General features: G+C 35.7%; 1 protein-coding gene across 1 annotated transcript in view; it reads left to right on the plus strand.

Moving 5' to 3' along the window:
• The window catches only part of scn12aa (sodium channel, voltage gated, type XII, alpha a), a 60,666-nt gene extending 45,943 nt beyond the window's left edge, over positions 1–14,723 (plus strand). Inside the window, 8 exon segments of the mRNA XM_073848528.1 lie at positions 232–405; positions 5,843–5,965; positions 6,524–6,796; positions 8,942–8,995; positions 9,269–9,410; positions 9,504–9,604; positions 11,716–11,986; positions 12,304–14,723. Of these exon segments, the coding sequence (XP_073704629.1) occupies positions 232–405; positions 5,843–5,965; positions 6,524–6,796; positions 8,942–8,995; positions 9,269–9,410; positions 9,504–9,604; positions 11,716–11,986; positions 12,304–13,523 (2,358 nt within the window). The 3' untranslated portion in view covers positions 13,524–14,723.
• Positions 14,724–21,373: the final 6,650 nt, after the last annotated feature.

A 21,373-nucleotide genomic window follows, 5' to 3' on the forward strand; every position in this document is an offset into this window, starting at 1 on the left:
CACTATAAAGAAATCCTGAAATGCTTTCCTCAAAAAACATAATTTCTTTACGATTGAAGAATGAAAGACATGAACATCTGGGACGACAAGGGGGTAAATTATCTGTAAATGTTTGTTCTGGAAGCGAACTTCTTCTTTAACTATTTGTTTGCTGTTATTACTGTTACATATTGTGATTTAATGTGTAGCTAGTCTTTGTCTTAATGTGTTATAATGTTCCTCTTCGGTCAGGCATTTGAAGACATTTACATTGAAAAGCGGAAGGTGGTAAAGGTGGTGTTGGAATATGCTGACAAGGTGTTCAGCTATATCTTCGTGCTGGAGATGTTTCTGAAGTGGATTGCGTACGGCTTTAAGAAGTACTTCACTAACTATTGGTGCTGGCTGGACTTCCTGATTGTGGATGTAAGTAGAAGAATCTTCTCTAGATGAACACTGGATCATGGTTGAACTCCAGCGCTTTGATATGTTAGGCGGAGTTTGAAATAATTACAATATGTCTCAAGTTTTCAAATGACATCTATTATGCTGCACTACCAAGGCTGCATTTATTTGTTAAAATTTTTTGAAGTATATTTTAAAATGTAATTTATTTCTGTGATGCTAAGCTGTCTCCACTCTTTATGCTGATTTTCTGCTTAAGAGAGATTTATTATTATAATCAAGCTTGAAAACAGTTGTACTGCTTTATATTTTCGTCAAAACTGTAATATACTTTAATTCAAAGGTTTGGGATTAGTAAGATTTAAAAAAAGAATTTAACGCTTTTATTTAGCAGTGAAATGGATCAAAAGAGACAGTAAAGACATTTATAATGCTACAAAAGATTTCTTTTTCAAATAAACTTTCTTATTTGTGACCCTGGACCACAAAACCAGTCTTAAGTACCACATGTATATTTGTAGCAATAGTCAACAATACATTGAATGGGTCAGAATTATTGTTTTTCTTTAATGCCAAAAATCATTAGGATATTAAGTAAAGATCATGTTCCATGGAGATATTTTGTATATTTCCTACCATAAGTATGTCAAAACATAATTTTTGATTAGGAATATGCATTGCTAAAAACTTAATTTGGAAAACTTTAAAGGTCATTTTCTCAATATTTAGATTTTTTTTGCATTGCAATGTTTAATTTTATCAACAGCAATATAATGAAACACAAATATTCTTAACTGTTTAATTGGATTAAACTGTTCTTCCAAAACCAATAGTTCTTTTGTCAAACTGTAGACTGTTTAGGTTTAACAAGCATTATATATCTAGAATTTAGAGTCTGAGCTACCCATAATTGACATTAAAGACATAGTGATACGCATTAGCTTTGAAGTCCTGAATTTGATGATTTTTGTTTGTAAGTGTTGGATTTGTTTTATTCTGGTTTTGTGTTACTGGCACAATGATACCTCAGACCTTTTGCTACGGCAAAAAAATCTCTTATACACTGAAAAAAAAATGGCACAAAATACACATACACACAACTACACATGAACACACCAAAGAAAACCCCTGACACAGCATTTGGAGTAACAACTAAACACAAGTATGTCTCACCTGATGCTCATCTGACCCACACAGATCTCCACACACACCTTTAATGAAAGGGTAAGTTCACAGTTCAAAGGTCATCACGTCTGTATATCAGCTGCAGATCTGCTCATCCACAAGAAGATATAAATGCCACTGTCTCTCTGTCAGCAATTTGAACAGACTCTTTTCGACTTGTAATGTAACATGGTGTCAAGTTTGATATGTTTAATAACTACAGTCGTGGCCAAAAGTTTTGAGAATTACATAAATATTGGAAATCGGAAAAGTTGCTGCTTAAGTTTTTATAATAGCAATTTGCATATACTCCAGAATGTTATGAAGAGTGATCAGATGAATTGCATAGTCCTCCTTTGCCATGAAAATGAACTTAATCCCAAAAAAACCTTTCCACTGCATTTCATTGCTGTCATTACAGGACCTGCTGAGATCATTTCAGTAATCGTCTTGTTAACTCAGGTGAGAATGTTGACCAGCACAAGGCTGGAGATCATTATGTCAGACTGATTGGGTTAGAATGGCAGACTTGACATGTTAAAAGGAGGGTGATGCTTAAAATCATTGTTCTTCCATTGTTAACCATGGTGACCTGCAAAGAAATGCGTGCAGCCATCATTGCGTTGCATAAAAATGGCTTCACAGGCAAGGATATTGTGGCTACTAAGATTGCACCTAAATCAACAATTTATAGGATCATCAAGAACTTCAAGGAAAGAGGTTCAATTCTTGTTAAGAAGGCTTCAGGGCGTCCAAGAAAGTCCAGCAAGTGCCCGGATCGTCTCCTAAAGAGGATTCAGCTGCGGGATCGGAGTGCCACCAGTGCAGAGCTTGCTCAGGAATGGCAGCAGGCAGGTGTGAGCGCATCTGACGCACAGTGAGGCCAAGACTTTTGGAAGATGGCCTGGTGTCAAGAAGGGCAGCAAAGAAGCCACTTCTCTCCAAAAAAAACCCATCAGGGACAGATTGATTTTCTGCAAAAAGTATGGCGAATGGACTGCTGAGGACTGGGGCAAAGTCATATTCTCCGATGAAGCCTCTTTCCGATTGTTTGGGGCATCTGGAAAAAGGCTTTTCCGGAGAAGAAAAGGTGAGCGCTACCATCAGTCCTGTGTCATGCCAGCAGTAAAGCATCCTGATACCATTCATTGTGTGGGGTTGCTTCTCATCCCAGGGAATGGGCTCACTCACAAATTTGCCCAAAAACACAGCCATGAATAAAGAATGGAACCAAAACACCCTCCAACAGCAACTTCTTCCAACAATCCAACAACAGTTTGGTGAAGAACAATGCATTTTCCAGCACGATGGAGCACCGTGCCATAAGGCAAAAGTAATGACTAAGTGGCTCTGGGACCAAAGCATTGAAATTTTGGGTCCATGGCCTGGAAACTCCCCAGATCTTAATCCCATTGAGAACTTGTGGTCAATCCTCAAGAGGCGGGTGGACAAACAAAAACCCACTAATTCTGACAGACTCCAAGAAGTGATTATGAAAGAATGGGTTGCTATCAGTCAGGATTTGGCCCAGAAGTTGATTGAGAGCATGCCCAGTCGAACTGCAGAGGTCCTGAAAAAGAAGGGCCAACATTGCAAATACTGACTCTTTGCATAAATGTCATGTAATTGTCGATAAAAGCCTTTGAAACGTATGAAGTGCTTGTAATTATATTTCAGTACATCACAGAAACAACTGAAACAAAGATCTAAAAGCAGTTTAGCAGCAAACTTTGTGAAAACTAATATTTGTGTCATTCTCAAAACTTTTGGCCACGACTGTACTCCCACAGGACCTTGGCTTTTATATCAGAATATACTCACTGTATCAAATAATTATCTGGAGAAGATCAGTTACTTTTAGACATTGTAAACTTACTTTAGAGAGAGATTTCTTAGTATAATAGTTTTTTATGACTTTATTTTTTATGATTTTGTACTTTTATTTATATCATTCGAAGTTGTGTTTTAGAGCAAACTGCAAAAAAAAAATCTTCTTTAGATATATTGAAGTGACAAGGAAAACTATAGAAATTGTTTTTTATAAAGAACTGACCATTCTTGGGACTACATTTAATAATACATAAATTTAATCTAAACTATGAAACAATTGGAAATTTACTGTTTGGACTGATTAAAATCACATTAAAAAAGCAAATCTGATCGAAATCTATGATTTTAAAGAAAAACCCAAATTCTTTATAAAACCTCACTCTATTTTATATATATGCATATTGAATATGCATATATAGTTGAGTATGTGGGTATATACATTGATGTACATATGTGCATACTTGTCTATGTTTTGTCTTCATTTCACTTCATCGGCCCATCGGTTGAATTCCTATTGTACCTGTGGCCACAACCTGCCATTACAGCAGAAACCATTCTGTTCTACTCTGTCTGTCTACTTTAACTGTAGAATAGAGTGGAAACCTATTCTGGTTTTAAACTGACTTGTAAAACTGATCTGATTTATATATCCCAATAAATGTGTTCCTATAGAATGTCCCAAAAATGCATAAATATTTTTGCATATATACATGCACATGCAAAAGATATGTGTGGATACATCAATGTACTGAAAGCTAATATAGCTATATATTATTCATACCCCTGGCAAATTCTGACTTAGTTACTTTTATTCAACCAGCAAGTTTTTTTTGACCAGAAATGACACAGGCTTCTCTGAAAAGATAAGACGATGTACAAGAGGCATCATTGTGGAAAAAAAATATTTCTCAGCTTTTATTTACATTTGAACAAAAAGTGGCATTTCCAAAATTACTCATACCCTTTGCAAACTGTCACAGTCATGGGAAAATCCAAAGTTCTATACCATTTCAAATAGTCCTGCGGCTGTGCATTGTGGCTGCTCACAAGTCAGGAAAGGGCTATAAGACCATATCTAAATGTTTTGAAGTTCCAGTGGCTACAGTGCAAAGTATACAAGGTTCAAGGTTCAAGTTTATTAGAGAGACGTTCCGCACTGTGAAAAATCTCAGAGGACGTGGTCGAAAGCCAAAAGTGACACCTGTGCTGGCCAGGAGGATAGTGAGAGAGGTAAAAAAGAATCCAAGAATCACCACCAAGGACATCCTGATGAATCTGGGCTCTGCTGGTGGCAACATCTCAAGGCAGACAGTCCACAGACACTGCACACCGCTGGGTTCCACGGATGCACACCACTTCTCCAGATAAGGCACGCAAAAGCCCGCTTGGCCTTTGCAAATGCTCATCTGGACAAAGAAGAAGACTTCTGGTCTTCTGTTTTATGGTCAGATGAAACAAAAATTTAATTGTTTGGCCACAATGATGTAGCCTTCATTTGGTGTAAAAAAAGGAGAAGCAATAAACCCTAAAAACACCATCCCCACTGTCAAACATGGTGGTGGGAAACTAATGTTTTGGGGGTGTTTTTCAGTCGGTTGGACCAGGGAACCTAATCACAGTAAACGGCACCATGAAAAAGGAGCAATACATCAAAATTCTCAACAACAACATCAGGCAGTCTGCAGATAAACTTGGCCTTGGGCACCAGTGGACATTTCAGCACGACAATGACCCAAAACACACAGCAAAAGTGGTGAAGAAATGGTTAGCAGACAAAAACATTAACGTTTTGCAGTGGCCCTGCCAGAGTCTTGACTTAAATCCAATTGAGAATCTGTGGAGGGAGCTAAAGATCAGGGTGATTGCAAGGAGACCCTCCAACCTGAAAGAGTTGGAGCTCATCGCTAAAGATGAACGGGCAAAAATACCATTGGAGACATGCAAAAAGCTGGTCAGCAATTATAGGAAGCGTTTGATTGCTGTAATAGCTAATAAAGGCTTTTCTATTGATTATTGAGAAGGGTATGAATTATTTTGGACATGCCACTTTTTGTTCAAATGTAAATAAAAGATGAGTAATAATTTTTTCCACAATGATGCCTCTTGTACATCATCTTATCTTCTGTGAGACGTCTGTGTCATTTCTAATTAAAAAAAAAAATTGCTGGTTGAATAAAAGTAACTAAGTCAGAATTTGCCAGGGGTATGAATAATTTCAGGCTTGACTGTGTGTGTGTGTATATATATTTATATATATATATATTAGCTTTCAGTACATGTATCTACAAATATCTTTACTAAATATTACGTTTTTTTAAAATAATAAATTGCATCAAATTGCATCAAATTACATGTTTTAGATTTTCAAACCCATTCAGAGAGGTTTTTTAATAATATATATTTTTTCAATCTTATTAATATTAAGTATTTTATTAAAAGTAATTTATGTTTTCTCTTATTGCAGGTGTCTTTGATTAGCTTGGTTGCTAACTCTCTGGGCTACTCTGACTTTGGGGCCATTAAATCTTTGAGGACTCTCAGAGCTCTGAGGCCCCTGAGGGCCCTGTCTAGATTCGAAGGAATGCGGGTAAGATGCCGTCTTCTCTGACGCTTCAACTCTCTACATATACTGTACTGTAAAAATGATGCTCATTAAAACAAGTATGTCAAGTTTTAAGGCACCATATTATGCCACCCTGCATCATATTTGCTGAATAAAATTCAATACTTGTTTCTTTTAGGAAAAATTATACATTTTCTGACTATATTTACTGAATATTTTGACATTTGATTGGTCTTATTTTGATAAGTGCATTAAAACTGATATTTCCTTCTAATTAAAAAAATATTTTGTGATTAAAAACTGTACATAATGGGAAGTTTCTGATATTTTTGAACTCAGCATCATCAGATTAGGCCTTTTTTTGAAAATCAGCAGAATGTTTTCAAGATGCAGAATAAATTAAATTTGCATGCAATGAGAAATACAAAATATATCTGTATTTGTTAAGCAGAAATTTTAATCAGAGTTTTTTCTTTTTTTTTTTTTAAATGGCTTTTGTGATCTAGTGCTGTGGTCTGTTGCATACAGTTACATTATGATTGCTTCCTGTCTGGTATCACATCCTAATTTCCTGTCGTCCAGGTGGTGGTGAACGCATTGATCGGCGCCATCCCATCTATCATGAACGTACTGCTGGTGTGCCTGATATTCTGGCTCATATTTAGCATCATGGGTGTCAATCTTTTTGCTGGGAAATTCGGGAAATGTGTCAACAGGACAGGATACATTCACAGTGTAATCCTGGTCAACAACAAGAGTGACTGCCAGGCCATGAATGACACCCAGTTCTACTGGACCAAAGTCAAAGTCAACTTTGACAATGTAGGACTTGGATATCTCTCACTTCTGCAGGTGGTGAGTGTCTTGAGGATGGGCGCCATTCAGAATTTCACTGAGAATGATTTTACTGAGCTGCCAAACAGAATGCAGAACTTTAATTCAAATGTAACTCTTGTTCCCAGCCGAAAAAGATATTTTGTTATTTTGGGTTGTTATCAACAAATACTGTATTATTTGTGAACAATTTTGGCAATATTCAAAAATAAGGTGTGTAAGCTCAGATCAATGAGGCCTATAAACATTCAGTTCCAAAACAAAAAACAAAACCTGTACTAATTGAAAGAAAACAAGTTGCTAAATATATTTAATTCAATATTTAGTCACAAAAAAAGTATAAAAAGTTATACTTTATTTTTAGGGGAAATTATTATAGCCCAAGTGAGCTACAGGGTCAAGTCAATACGTTTTAGAAAAATCTAAATGACTGGAACACAATATACAAACGGAAATTGTAAGTAGAGTTTAAAATAATGCAGGTTTTTTTATGAATTACTCATACACGAAACTTATGGGGTAGAAAGATTTGTACAAGATATTTTAATATGTCAGTATTTATTTTTATAAATAGAATATTAACAAATAATTTACATGTTTTTACAAAATTGTAAATAATACATTTATTTTTTATTTAATTTGAAACAATTACAAATTGTTTTAATGGACTTGCTAATTGTTTACTTAACCAAATACTGAACTAGTATTGATAGGTTTCATACTGAACTGTCTATGAACATATACATAATTAGGCACACCTAATCCAAATTAATGACATGATTTATGTTTGGACACATTTATTTTAATTGCATTTCAATAATTTTATCTTCCTGGCATTTCATTCTAAGGTCATAAATTAATGGGGACATGGGGCAAAAATGCCACCAAATGAATAAAAATTCCACCGAATTCAGGATAAGTACTGAATTTCTGCACAGTTAAGCTAAATCTGTTATGGCTGTTGCGATTAAATGTGAAAATGTGAAATGTGAAAATTAATGAAATATCAATAGAGTGTTTTCACGACGCGTCATCAATCGGCCATATTGGCAGCACTGAACGCAAACAGTGCCACTGAACCGAATGAAACTAACAAGTTTTGCAGATCATTGCTGCTAAAAAAAAAATATGGTCAATTATTGTCATGTTTTGGGCTTTACTAATCAGCCGGACTAGGATTAACATTTGGAGTACCATAGACTGCCAAAAGTTATAAGAAATCAAGAAGAAGAGTGCAAAAAACTGTCCGGGGAACAAAAGGCATTTATGTTTGGCCAAACTGAACAAGGATTTCCAGAGCAAGAATCTCAGCAACATTCGTGTTTGTTCTTATTTCCGGTCAGGTAGGTGAAATATTAGGCTAATATCTTAATTAACTCTGCTTGTACATATCTTTACCACCTATTAACTTTAGTTTGTCAAAAATATTCCGCCCTTTCCTGCTTACTAAGTCCTTCTCTATATGATTTAGCTGCTTCCACATGTTTTTTCAATGGTTTAGACAGCATAAATTAGCAGAACAACTTATTCAGTAGTACATTAACCGTGCATTCAATGCCAATTGTTGCGCAACTGGGTAACGGACCAAACTATCTTTGCCTAAAAACAAACTGGAAATAAATTCCAGGGGTTAAATATTTCCCCTTAATGGAAAAGCTTATTTTTGACTGTGTTCCATTCCAATTCAAATGAATAGAAATAGTTAATAAAAAGGAATCCAATTATTAAATTCTGGACATCCTGAACATTTTTGTCCAAGAAAGACTTTTGGTGACTGTGCATCATCCCTCATATTGGTTAAGGTAGCCAAGCAACCAGAGTTCTTCAGGGACCTGCAACTCCTCTCTGGGCCTCAACCTATCATTTACCTCTAGGAACGGTCTCTCAATCACCACAGGTTATAATTTCTGTAACCATGGCAACAACATCCAAAAATGGCCTAGCTTAATAGCGTTCATGCTGACTCTTGGTGAGTCACAACTCTTTGTCTTTACAGAAGGTATGAAACTTAAATGCGTAATTACTTTGGAGTATAAAGCCAAGTTTGTCATGGTCAGGCCTGGAAAGAAATGTGCTCACCTAGGAGCAGAACATAAATTTAAATGAACTGACAATCATTCTCATTTAGATGGACATTTAAGCATTCTTAATTATTTTGTCTTTCAGGCAACATTCAAAGGCTGGATGGAAATCATGTACGCTGCCGTTGATTCCCGTGGAGTAAGCATGTTCTTTTCATTACTAAAATGAATGACTTGCATCCAAATTCATAAAAGAACAACCTAGGTATTGACTATCAACTATCATAATCTTAAAAACAATCTACGGTTTGTCAAGAAACCCAAAGAAGCTAGAATTTACTTTTTAACCTCTAAAGAAGCCAATGCTCTAAAAATCTTTATTGATAAGAACAGGAACCTTCATTTTAAAAGTGTAGACAGTCTAGAAAACCATCTTTTTAAATCATCTAAGTTCATTTTCCTTGTTTCTCAGGTTGAAGAACAGCCCATCAAAGAGATAAACCTCTACATGTACCTCTACTTTGTCATTTTCATCATCTTCGGATCCTTCTTTACCTTAAATCTGTTTATCGGTGTCATCATCGACAACTTCAATCAACAGAAAAGAATGATAGGTGTTTAAGATTTACTTCTCTTCCAAAAGCATTCGTTTACATTTAATATGTTCTGTGAAAATAATAGCAGCTGGTTGTTTTTTTGTACTAAAGGTGGGCAGGATATATTCATGACTGAAGAGCAGAAAAAGTATTACAATGCGATGAAGAAACTTGGATCGAAAAAGCCACAGAAGCCAATTCCAAGACCACTGGTAAGATGATGGTTTTCACCATTTTTGTAACTAAGGGTATGTTCACACTTGTCTTGTTTGGTTTGATTAAAACAAACTCTGGTGCGATTGCTCTGTTAGTGCGGATTATTTTAGTAAGTGTGAACGCTGCCATCTGAACCCTGGTGCACCAAACAAGCGGACCGAGACTGCTAAAAAGATAGCCTTGTGGGCGCCGTTGCACTCCAGGCGTCCTGTGTTCGCTTCCTGTCATCTCTGATCTGTCCTATAGCAATAAAGGCAAAAATGCCAAAAATAAATCTTAAAAAAAAGAAATATGAATGCAACGTGGAGCAAATACTTTTAAAAGAACCAAAAACAGGATGTAATGACAAGATGCGACACTATGCAACATGATTTGACGACAAGGACAAGTTGTGTATCCAAAACAAAATGGCAAATGTGGAGCAATGAGTAGGAAAAGTGACTTTTATAAGCTCTTTGTGAGTTTGGAGGGTTTTAAAAATAAACTCATATGTACACGCTACAAGCAGATGGCTTTAGGTGTACAGCTGAAGTCAAAAGTTTGCATACACCTTGCAGAATCTGCCAAATGTTAATTATTTTACCAAAATAAGAGGGATCGTACAAAATGCATGTTATTTTTTTAGTGCTGACCTGAATAATATATTTGACATAAAAGACGTTTACATATAGTCCACAAGAGAACATAATAGTTGATATTACACATTATACTTGATTCTTAATACTGTGTTGTTTCCTAAATTATCCACAGCTGTGTTTTTTTGTTTCGTGATAGTTGTTCATGAGTTCCTTGTTTGTCCTGAAAAGTTAAACTGCCTGTTGTTCTTCAGAAAAGTCCTTGAGGTCCAACAGATTCTTTGTTTTTCAGCCTTTTTGTGTATTTGAACCCTTTCCAACAATGACTGTATGATTTTAAGATACATCTTTTCACACGGAGGACAACTGAGGGACCTGTATTACAGAAGGTTCAAATGCTCACTGATGCTTCAGAAGAAAAGCGATGCATTAAGACCTATGGGTGTAAACTTTTGAACGGATTGAGGTGGTGTGCATTGTTCTTATTTTGCCTAACTATCAAGTTTTTTTCATTTAGCACTGCCCTTCAGAAGCTACAGAAGATCTTCAATTTAAAAAGTTAAAAATAAAAAATTAAAAGCCCTCGGCTCTAAATGAATTTGGAAGCATCAGTGAGCGTTTGAACCTTCTGTTATAGCTGCATATGAGTCCCTCAGTTGTCCTCAGCGTGAAAAGATGGATCTCAAAATCACAGTCATTGTTGGAAAGAGTTCAAATACACAAAAATGCTGAAAAACCAAATAATTTGTGGGACTTGAAGGATTTTTCTGAAGAACAGTAGGCAGTTTAACTGTTAGGCCAATCAAGTGTAAGTATACTTTTGAACAGGGTCATTTTTATAAACTCAACTATTATTTTCTCTTGTGGACTATATGTAAACGTCTATGTGAAGTATCTTATTCAGGTCAGTACTAAGTCAAACATAATATACATTTTGTATGATCCCTCTTATTTTAGAAAAATAGTGGCAGATTCTGCAAGGTGTATGTAAACTTTTGACTTTAACTGTATTTGAAGACTAATCAGGTACTTTACTGTCATACACCAGGGATCCTGAAATCTTGCCCACAAGATCAACTTTCCTGCACAGTTTAACTCTAATCTTAATCAAACACTCCTCAGCATGCTAATTAGTGTTATCATTAGAAAATTGCAGGTAGGTGAGTTTGATCAGGGTTGAAGCTTAACTCTGCAGTGCATTGGCCCTCCAGGGCAATATTTAAGTCATACACCAATCGGTCTGCGCAACGTCGCTTCAAGTCGAACACATCTATTGTTTGGGTATGTTCGATGTGTTCCTTCACGTCATTCAACCCGACCAATCAGGTGGTGAACATATCACTATGCCTTTAGGTTCGGTATCTTTTGGTACACTGTCAAAAATGCCAGTGTGAACGCTAAGCAGACTTTTTTTGGTCCGGACCAAATGAACCAAGAAAATTGAACTACAAGTGTGACCGCACCCTAAAACATCCTTGAACCGGTACCGAATTCCCTTTCTAATTTCTCACCATTAATGCATTTCCATCTAGAACATTTTACAGGGATTCTTCTTCGACTTGGTCTCCAAGCAAGCCTTTGACATCACCATCATGATGCTCATTATTCTCAACATGATAACGATGATGGTCGAGACCGATGAACAATCTGCTCGCATGGAGACCATCCTCAATAACATCAACCTGGCCTTCATTGTCATCTTTACCACCGAATGCCTCATCAAGTTATTTGCCCTCCGCTGTTATTTCTTCACCATTAGTTGGAACATTTTTGACTTTGTAGTGGTTATTCTGTCCATCGTTGGTAAGTGCACGACTTTACAGTCTGGTAAGTGGTACGTGTGGCTGATTCAAGATACTTCCCTGCTGAAAAGACCAACTTGGTTTATACTGGTTAGCTCTGTGGTACTGGTATCTGGTCACCATTACGGTGAAGCCAAAGAAGGCTTGCTGGTTTGGTTAAGTTAGTTAAGAAACTTCGCAGAGACACCAGCTTGTCTTTTCAACTGGGTTGTTGTGATCTGAGTTGTTCATAGTGGCATTTCTCAATTCTTCAAAAGATTTTCAAGACAGTCCAGCTTGTGTGTGTTGATATCTGGTTTTAATTGTTCTTCCTTATAGGAATTGTCCTTGCTGACATAATAGAAAAATACTTTGTATCCCCAACTCTGTTTCGAGTGATCCGGTTGGCAAGAATAGGACGGGTTCTCAGACTAATACGAGCAGCTAAAGGAATAAGGACGTTGCTTTTTGCCTTAATGATGTCTCTGCCGGCGTTGTTCAACATCGGGCTCCTGCTCTTCCTGGTCATGTTCATCTACGCCATTTTTGGCATGGCGAACTTCGCCTACGTAAAGAAGCAGGGCGGTATTGATGACATGTTCAACTTCGAAACCTTCGGGAACAGCATGATCTGCCTTTTTCAGATCACCACATCGGCCGGTTGGGATAACCTACTGGATCCCATTCTCAACAACTCTCCGGAAGAATGCAGCTCGAGTTATGTGAACACCGGAACCAATACTAAGGGCAACTGCGGAAATCCCTCAGTAGGGATCACTTTCTTCGTCAGCTACATCATTATTTCCTTCCTAATCGTGGTCAACATGTACATCGCAATCATTCTGGAAAACTTCAGCGTGGCCACCGAGGAGAGCACTGAACCTTTGAGCGAGGACGACTTTGAGATGTTCTACGAGGTTTGGGAGAAATTCGACGTCGAGGCCACACACTTCATAGAGTACTCCAAACTCTCGAGCTTCGCCGACAGCCTTTCTGAACCTCTGAGGATTGCCAAACCCAACAAAATCAAACTCATCAACATGGATCTACCCATGGTGAGCGGCGACAGAATCCACTGCTTGGACATCCTGTTTGCTTTCACCAAGCGGGTCCTCGGGGAGACCGGAGAAATGGACGCTTTGAAGCAGCAAATGGAGGAGAAGTTCATGATGGCGAACCCTTCCAAGATATCCCACGAGCCCATCACTACGACACTGCGTCGCAAGCAGGAGGAGCTTTCGGTGTCCCTGATCCAGCGAGCCTACCGTCGACATCTGATTAGACGACAAGTGAAGCAGGCATCTTACCTATACAGGCACATAAACCAAGATGGACACTGGTCCGAAGAGGACGGCGTTCTGGAGCATGAAGGACTCATAGCGTCTATGATTAAAGAGCACTATGGTCCCGAAAAGGGGCCGCCATTCTTAGCATGCTCTCCGCCATCCTATGAGGCCGTAACAAGAGATCCTAGTGACCATTTCAAATTGTTAATACCCGACTCTCAATCCAGTGAGCCTCATAAATCAGAAGACACGTATGATGAGACCTTTCTTTAGGAACTATTTTCTATGTAACCAATCTTTGCTTGCTTTTTTACCAAGTTTGGATGCGTGTAAAGGAATCTAATCAGGTGGAATCCAAATGCGAACAAGATTTCACTTTTGTAGTCTCTAAGAAAATGTCTGGAACTGTTGTTTTTGTCATAGAATATGACATGGTATGGATTTGGGAAATGGATTTATCAACGTGAGGATGTACACGCAAAGCTATCAGGTAGAGAATGTACTGTAGTTCAGATGAGTTGCACATATCACAACTGTAATATATTGCACAGATGTAATTTCAATAGTTTCCTATAAAGCGAAACAGGTCACATATAGTTTTTTTCCAGAGTTTTTCATTGCTCAGGATTTAAGGAGGAATGTTATCACTTTTTTTTTACACTTGATGATCATACTGATGCAAGAAAAAAATTCCTTAATTCACTTCAAATGACAATTTCCTTTTACAAAGAGAGTAATCTTGCATTTCTATCAGTGTTTGTTGAACACAGGCAGGAAAGTGTGTTTAAAAATATTGAATGTGAAATCAAAATGGACTATTTCAGTACATACCTGTAGACACTCCTGATCTTATTGTGCACAATTGGTGCATTGGTGCACAATTGGTTTCACTAATCTTACAGCAGTAAAATGGGTTTCATGTTGACTTAAACGGTTAAATGTGGATATACTACAATATTTGATTAAGCTGAAATTACCTTCAACTCTCCTTATATTCAAGGGCTTTTTCTCCGTGTTGCACACTGAAATACTTTAGTCAGAGTATCCTAATTACTGCTAAACATGCATATGTCAGAATAATATGATTGATATTTGCTGATAGAGAATACACATTTTAATCACATAACCTCATTACTGTTTTTTTTCAGTCAGAAATATGAACTCACATGATAAACTATATATACTTATAGAATGTACATAAGCAAATGAGAGGAAAAGTACAGATGTATCATCAACATCTATGTACATTTGAGCTCTCCTTTCCATAAAATGTTCTCTCTGCTGTATTAATTTGATGGAAAATTTATGGAACTTGAAACACAATAAAAATTCTCATTAGTACATTTTAAAAAAATCCGGATGGATTGATGGACGCATGACAATCACACATCAATTGAATGCCAAGAATGATATAATTAGCTAGCATGGCATTGTCTGACGAATGCAGTTTTCTTGTCTGTGACAGTTCCTACATTAAAACAGGATATTGTGGAATGACATATTGAATATTCCATGTTTTAAAAGAAGCAATAGTTTACATCACAAATGTAAACTATGATATTTTGATACTGTAGTCGTCACTGTTGAAGAGACACTGTTATTCTAGAGTGCATTTAAATGCATATTGTACAAATTTTTATACAGTCCTGAAAACAAGAGAAATCCTCAATATTTTTTGTGAATTTTGCTAGAGAAGAAAGGTTAAAAATTAATTCTGCAAAAAGTTTAGGGGCAAGAACCAGTCATAAGGGTCACATTATACATTTAGCTTTCCATTGATGTATGGTTTGTTACAATAGGACAATATTTGGCCGAGTTACAACTATTTGAAAATCTGGAATCTGAGGGTGCAAAAAAATCTAAATTTTAAAGTTGTCTAAATGAAGTTCTTAGCAATGCATATTACTAATCAAAAACTAAGTTTTGATATATTTATGGTAGTAAATTTACAAAATATCTTCATGGAACATAATGTTTACTTAATATCCTAATGATTTTTGGCATAATTTACTTTTTGATACATGCAATGAATTGTTGGCTATTGCCACAAATATACCCCTGTTACTTATGACTGGTTTCTTGGTCCAGAGAAAAAAAGTCAGAATTGCAAGAAAAAGTTGAATTTTCATACTTTGGTGGAACTAAAAATCAGAATTGTGATATGTAAACTCTGAATTTCAACAGAAAAAGCTGAATACAAGTAGTAAAAATAAGCCATATTACAGTACATATGGAAGCTTATCTAACAACAACAGTCAAAAAATCATTTTAATTTCATGGTGTTATTGAGCTAAGAAGGTCATGATTTATTAATTTTTTTTTTGTTCCTCATAGTGTTAAATATAAAAATCAAAAAGTCATTTAACTATATAGGCAAGGGCTAAATAATACTTTCACAACAATACTTTCTTGGCCCTCTCTTCTCAACCTGAACATTGAAAAACTGGGTCTGTACGAAGCTACTGTCTGTCTTCTGAACATTAAACACTAGTTTAGTGGGAACAAAAAAGGCTCTTTGTACTCAACAGTGGGCTAGTTTTTGTTGATTTTGTAACGATGTGCATAAATTTGTGCTTTCGGCTCTTGGTTTTGGTGCGTCTGCTGGGAGTTTGTTGGAAAAGGCTGAGTAGAAAGTTCAGAAGAGCAGCATTTAGCTGAGATAAAAATCTTTTGTAACAATATAAATGTCTTTATCATCACTTTTGAACAATTTAAAGCATCCTTGCTAAATAAAAGTATTAATTTCTACAATTAAACACCAGTTTATTTGGAACAAAAGAGGCTCCGCGTACTCAACAGTGGGCCAGTATTTGTAGTTTTTTTTTTAATGGTGTGCATAGATTTGTGCTTTCGACTCTTGGTTTTGGTGCATCCGCTGGGAGTTTGTTGAAAGAAGCTGAGGACAAAGTTCACAAGAACATCATTTAACTGAAATAGAATTTTTTTGTAACATTATAAATGTCTTTGTCATCACTTTTGAACAATTTAAAGCATCCTTGCTAAATACAAGTATTAATTTCTACAATTAAACACCAGTTTAGTAGGAACAAAAAAGGCTCTTCATACTCAACAGTGGGCCAGTTTTTTTTTTTTAATGGTGTGCATAGATTTGTGCTTTCGACTCTTGGTTTTGGTGCGTCGGCTGGGAGTTTGTTGAAAAACGCTGAGTAGAAAGTTTAGAAGAACAGCATTTATCTGAAACAGTAATCTTTTGAAACATTATAAATGTCTTTGTCATCACTTTTGAACAATTTAAAGCATCCTTGCTAAATAAAAGTATTAATTTCTACAATTAAACACCAGTTTAGTGGGAACGAAAAAGGCTCTTTGTGCTCAACAGTGGGCCAGTTTTTGTTGATTTTGTAACGGTATGCACAGATTTGTGCTTTCGACTCTTGGTTTTGGTGCGTCGGCTGGGAGTTTGTTGAAAAACGCTGAGTAGAAAGTTTAGAAGAACAGCATTTATCTGAAACAGAAATCTTTAGTAACATTATAAATGTCTTTATCATCAGTTTTGATCAATTTAAAGCATCCTTGCTAAATAAAAGTGTTAATTTCTACAATTAAACACAAGTTTAGTGGGAACGAAAATGGCTCTTTGTGCTCAACAGTGGGCCAGTTTTTGTTGATTTTGTATCGATGTGCTTAGATTTGTGCTTTCGGCTCTTGGTTTTGGTGCGTCCGCTGTTGAAAGAAGCTGAGTAAGTTTAGAAGAACAGCATTTATCTGAAAAAGAAATCTTTTGAAACATTATAAATGTCTTTAATCATCACTTTTGATCAATTTAAAGCATCCTTGCTAAATTTAAGTATTAATTTCTACAATTAAACACCAGTTAAGTGGGAACGAAAAAGGCTCTTTGTGCTCAACAGTGGGCCAGTTTTTGTTGATTTTGTATCGATGTGCTTAGATTTGTGCTTTCGGCTCTTGGTTTTGGTGCGTCCGCTGTTGAAAGAAGCTGAGTAAGTTTAGAAGAACAGCATTTATCTGAAAAAGAAATCTTTTGAAACATTATAAATGTCTTTAATCATCACTTTTGATCAATTTAAAGCATCCTTGCTAAATTTAAGTATTAATTTCTACAATTAAACACCAGTTAAGTGGGAACGAAAAAGGCTCTTTGTGCTCAACAGTGGGCCAGTTTTTCTTGATTTTGTAACGGTATGCATAAATTTGTGCTTTTGGCTCTTGGTTTTGGTGCGTCCGCTGGGAGTTTGTTGAAAAACGCTGAGTAGAAAGTTTAGAAGAACAGCATTTATCTGAAACAGAAATCTTTAGTAACATTATAAATGTCTTTACCATCAGTTTTGATCAATTTAAAGCATCCTTGCTAAATAAAAGTATTAATTTCCACAATTAAACACCAGTTTAGCAGGGAAAAAAAGGCTCTTCGTACTCAACAGTGGGCCAGTTTTTGTTGATTTTGTATCGATGTGCTTAGATTTGTGCTTTCGGCTCTTGGTTTTGGTGCGTCCGCTGTTGAAAGAAGCTGAGTAAGTTTAGAAGAACAGCATTTATCTGAAAAAGAAATCTTTTGAAACATTATAAATGTCTTTATCATCACTTTTGATCAATTTAAAGCATCCTTGCTAAATTTAAGTATTAATTTCTACAATTAAACACCAGTTAAGTGGGAACGAAAAAGGCTCTTTGTGCTCAACAGTGGGACAGTTTTAGTTGATTTTGTAACGGTGTGCATAGATTTGTGCTTTCGGCTCTTGGTTAGGGAGCCAATTTGGCTGCGTCCGCTGGGAGTTTGCCCTTTCTCCAGCCCAGGGTGAGGGTGTTCAAATCCTCCAGACCAGCTGGACCTCCAGGATAATCCCAGCGGAAAATAATCACTTGTTTTAATTACATACAAATGCACTCGTACTTCAGTTCTCTCAGTCACAGACCTCCAAACTGCTACCTTTTACAAATGCCTTTTGCATTTTAAAGATGATGGTTGAAGTCTTACAGTGCTTTAAAATATAATAATGGTATTTTCAAATTATAATGCAATGATTGTGTAGAACATCTTGAACCAAAATGGCACTTTTGCTTTTTTCTGTTTATTTAATGCAATGGCCAGAATGTTAAGCATGAAGAAACTAATTTTTCATATTCTGAATTTGGGACCTCTAAAAAGAGGGAAATTCTCTGGACTATTACTTTTGTCTACTATTATAACTTTGTGTTTCTCCATTCAGTTTCAGTGCAAGCTTCTTTTGCAATTCTTTGTGTCTCTGGATCGCTTTAAAGAAATCCACTTTAATGAGTGTGGCTGCGTAATTGATCTGATGTTTAAACATCTGAACATGTGGCTGGGATTAAGCTCGGCTACAGGAAACCCATTATTACAGATTAAAATGCACTATAACTAATTACATACACACGCACATGCTTCTGTCATCGTCTATGAAAAATAATCTAAATTAACCAAAAAAAAAAAAAAAGAATAAAAACAGAAAGTGCTTTGCTTTTTGATTTGGGGCGCAAAAGAACGCAATCAATGAGTAAATGTGATTAGTGCTAGATTAGTCTCAGAGGAGTGACTGATGAAGTTTGTGCACTTCCTGGATTTAAGGATGCGAACACTCTTAATCAGGATCCGTGTGTTTGTGTTTCCGTTGCCATGGTCACCCTGTGCTAATGATGGAAAAGCTCCTCTTGATTGGTCTGGCCTTCTGATTAACTTAGAAATATAGGGGAAAAAAGCACAATAGAAACTACAAATAACAAGTCAAAACCTGTGGGGAATTCTACTGTCTAATCTATACTCACAAAACTGGAATGACATTGTCATTTGTGTAACATCATACACTACTAGTCAAAAGTTTTTGAACAGTAAGATTTTAAATATTTTTTTAAAGACGTCTCTTCTACTCACCAAGCCTATATTTATTTGATCCAAAGAACAGCAAAAACTAAAATTTTGAAATATTTTTACTATTTAAGAAAACTGCTTTCTATTTGAATATATTTTAAAATGTAATTTATTTCTGTTTTCAAAGCTGAATTATTAGCATCATTACTTCCAGATTCCTGTTTATTTTATGCGACGGCCAGAATGTTAAGCATGAAGAAACTAATTTATAATATTCTGAATTTGGGACCTATAAAAAGAGGGAAATTCTCTCTTTTAGTTGATTTGTTTGTACTTTACCATTCTATCTGTAAATTTGTATAACTTTGTGTTTCTCCGTTCAGTTTCAGCACAAACTTTCATTTGAACAGCAAAAGTACAGCAAAAACAGTACAGTTTTGAAATATTTAAAATAACTGCATTCTATTTGAACATATTTTAAAATGTAATTTATTTCAAAGCTGATTTTTTTAGCATCACTACTCCAGTCACATGATCCTTTAGAAATCATTCTAATATTCTGATTTGCTGCTCAAAAACATTTATTATAATTATTATTATGCTGAAAACTTCCAAGTAGATTTTTTTCATGTTTCTGTGATGAAAAGAAAGTTTAAAGAAACAGCACTGAAACCACTTTTGATCAATTTAGGGCATCCTTGCTAAATAATAGTATTAATTTCTATAATTTATTTCCCCAAAAAAGCTTTTTATTTCAGATAAATGCTGATCTTTCGATCTTTCTATTCAAATGATCCTGAAAAAATATATACTCAACTGTTTCAAATATTGCTAATGATAAAAATGCTTCTTGAAGAGCAAATCAGCATATTAGGATGATTTGTGAAAGATCATGTGACACTAAAGGTTCAGGTATGATCACAGGAATAAATTACATTTTAAAATATATTCAAATAGAAAGCAGTTATTTTAAATAGTAAAACTATTTCAAAATTTTACTGTTTTTGCTGTACTTGGGATCAAATAAATGTAGGCTTAGTGAGCAGAAGAGACTTATTTAAAAAAAAAAATCTTACTGTTCAAAAACTTTCGACTGCTAGTGTATATCAAAATATATGATTACAAACATGTAAAAATGAAAATAAAAAACCTTGACGTCACTTCTTCAAATATTCTGTCAGATAGGATCAAAGCAGTGGATGAGGAGAAGACAGACTGACCATGAGCCGGATTAAACTCTAGAGCCATTAGACTCATTTCACAACAGATAATAGTCATAAAGATTGCAAAAAACTGCATGTGTGTGCATTTGTTGGGGGAGAAAAACTGAGACTATCAGAAGCTGTTAAATGCACAAAATCTAAAGCATGTATGTAACCTACAACCCCCCCAAAAACTATGTCATTGCACAGTCCCATGCAACATTTGATCATTTAATGCTATTTTTATGTCTTTGGTAGACTTTTGGGAGATATACATAAAACATATTAAATATTAGACTATTTGAATATTGAGGAATAGGAAATAACTCATTCTTAAACACAAATGAATGAATAAATGTTACTGCGGAAATGCGATTCCAATTCTCGAAATACAAAAGCAAACGTGTACGGCACCATCTTCCGAAAAACAAAAAAAATCATAATATGATCATAATAATCCGGCATAGAAAAAAAAAAAGGAAAAATGCAATTAACGCCGTCCATCTGTTGGTGCAGCGCTGGCTTAGAAAGGTTTGGAGAAATCCTGACCCGGATGGAAGCTCCGCTGATTTCCACTGAAGTCAAAAAGAGACTTTGCCTGAAACAGCCCTTTTTCTGTTGTTGTTCTTTTTAATTCATTCCATTTTTGTTCTGGCCATTATTTAATCTCACATATTCATACGTAAAGAACAAAGTACAGTAAAGTCATGACTTTGACATGACGCATAGAAACTGTTGACAGTATCCACACAGCAACAATAGTCTAATCTCCATAAAATTATAATGCAAATTATTAGCAAACTTCAATCTAACATGATATTTCACGTAAAAGATGTTTACATATAGTCCTCAAGAGAAAATAATAGTAACCTTAATTTATAAAAATGACCCCGTTCAAAAGTTTACATACACTTGATTCTTAATACTGTGTTGTTACCTGAATCATCCACAGCTGTGTTTCTTTTTGTTTAGTGCTGTTCTTCAGAAAAATTCTTTAGGTCTCACAAATTCTTCGCTTTTTCAGCATTTCTGAATATTTAACCCCTTTCCAACAATGACTTTATGACTTTGAGATCCATCTTTCACACTGAAGACAACTGAGGGACTCATATGCA

This window comes from Garra rufa, chromosome 10 (assembly GCF_049309525.1).
Source record: "Garra rufa chromosome 10, GarRuf1.0, whole genome shotgun sequence".
NCBI lineage: Eukaryota > Metazoa > Chordata > Actinopteri > Cypriniformes > Cyprinidae > Garra > Garra rufa.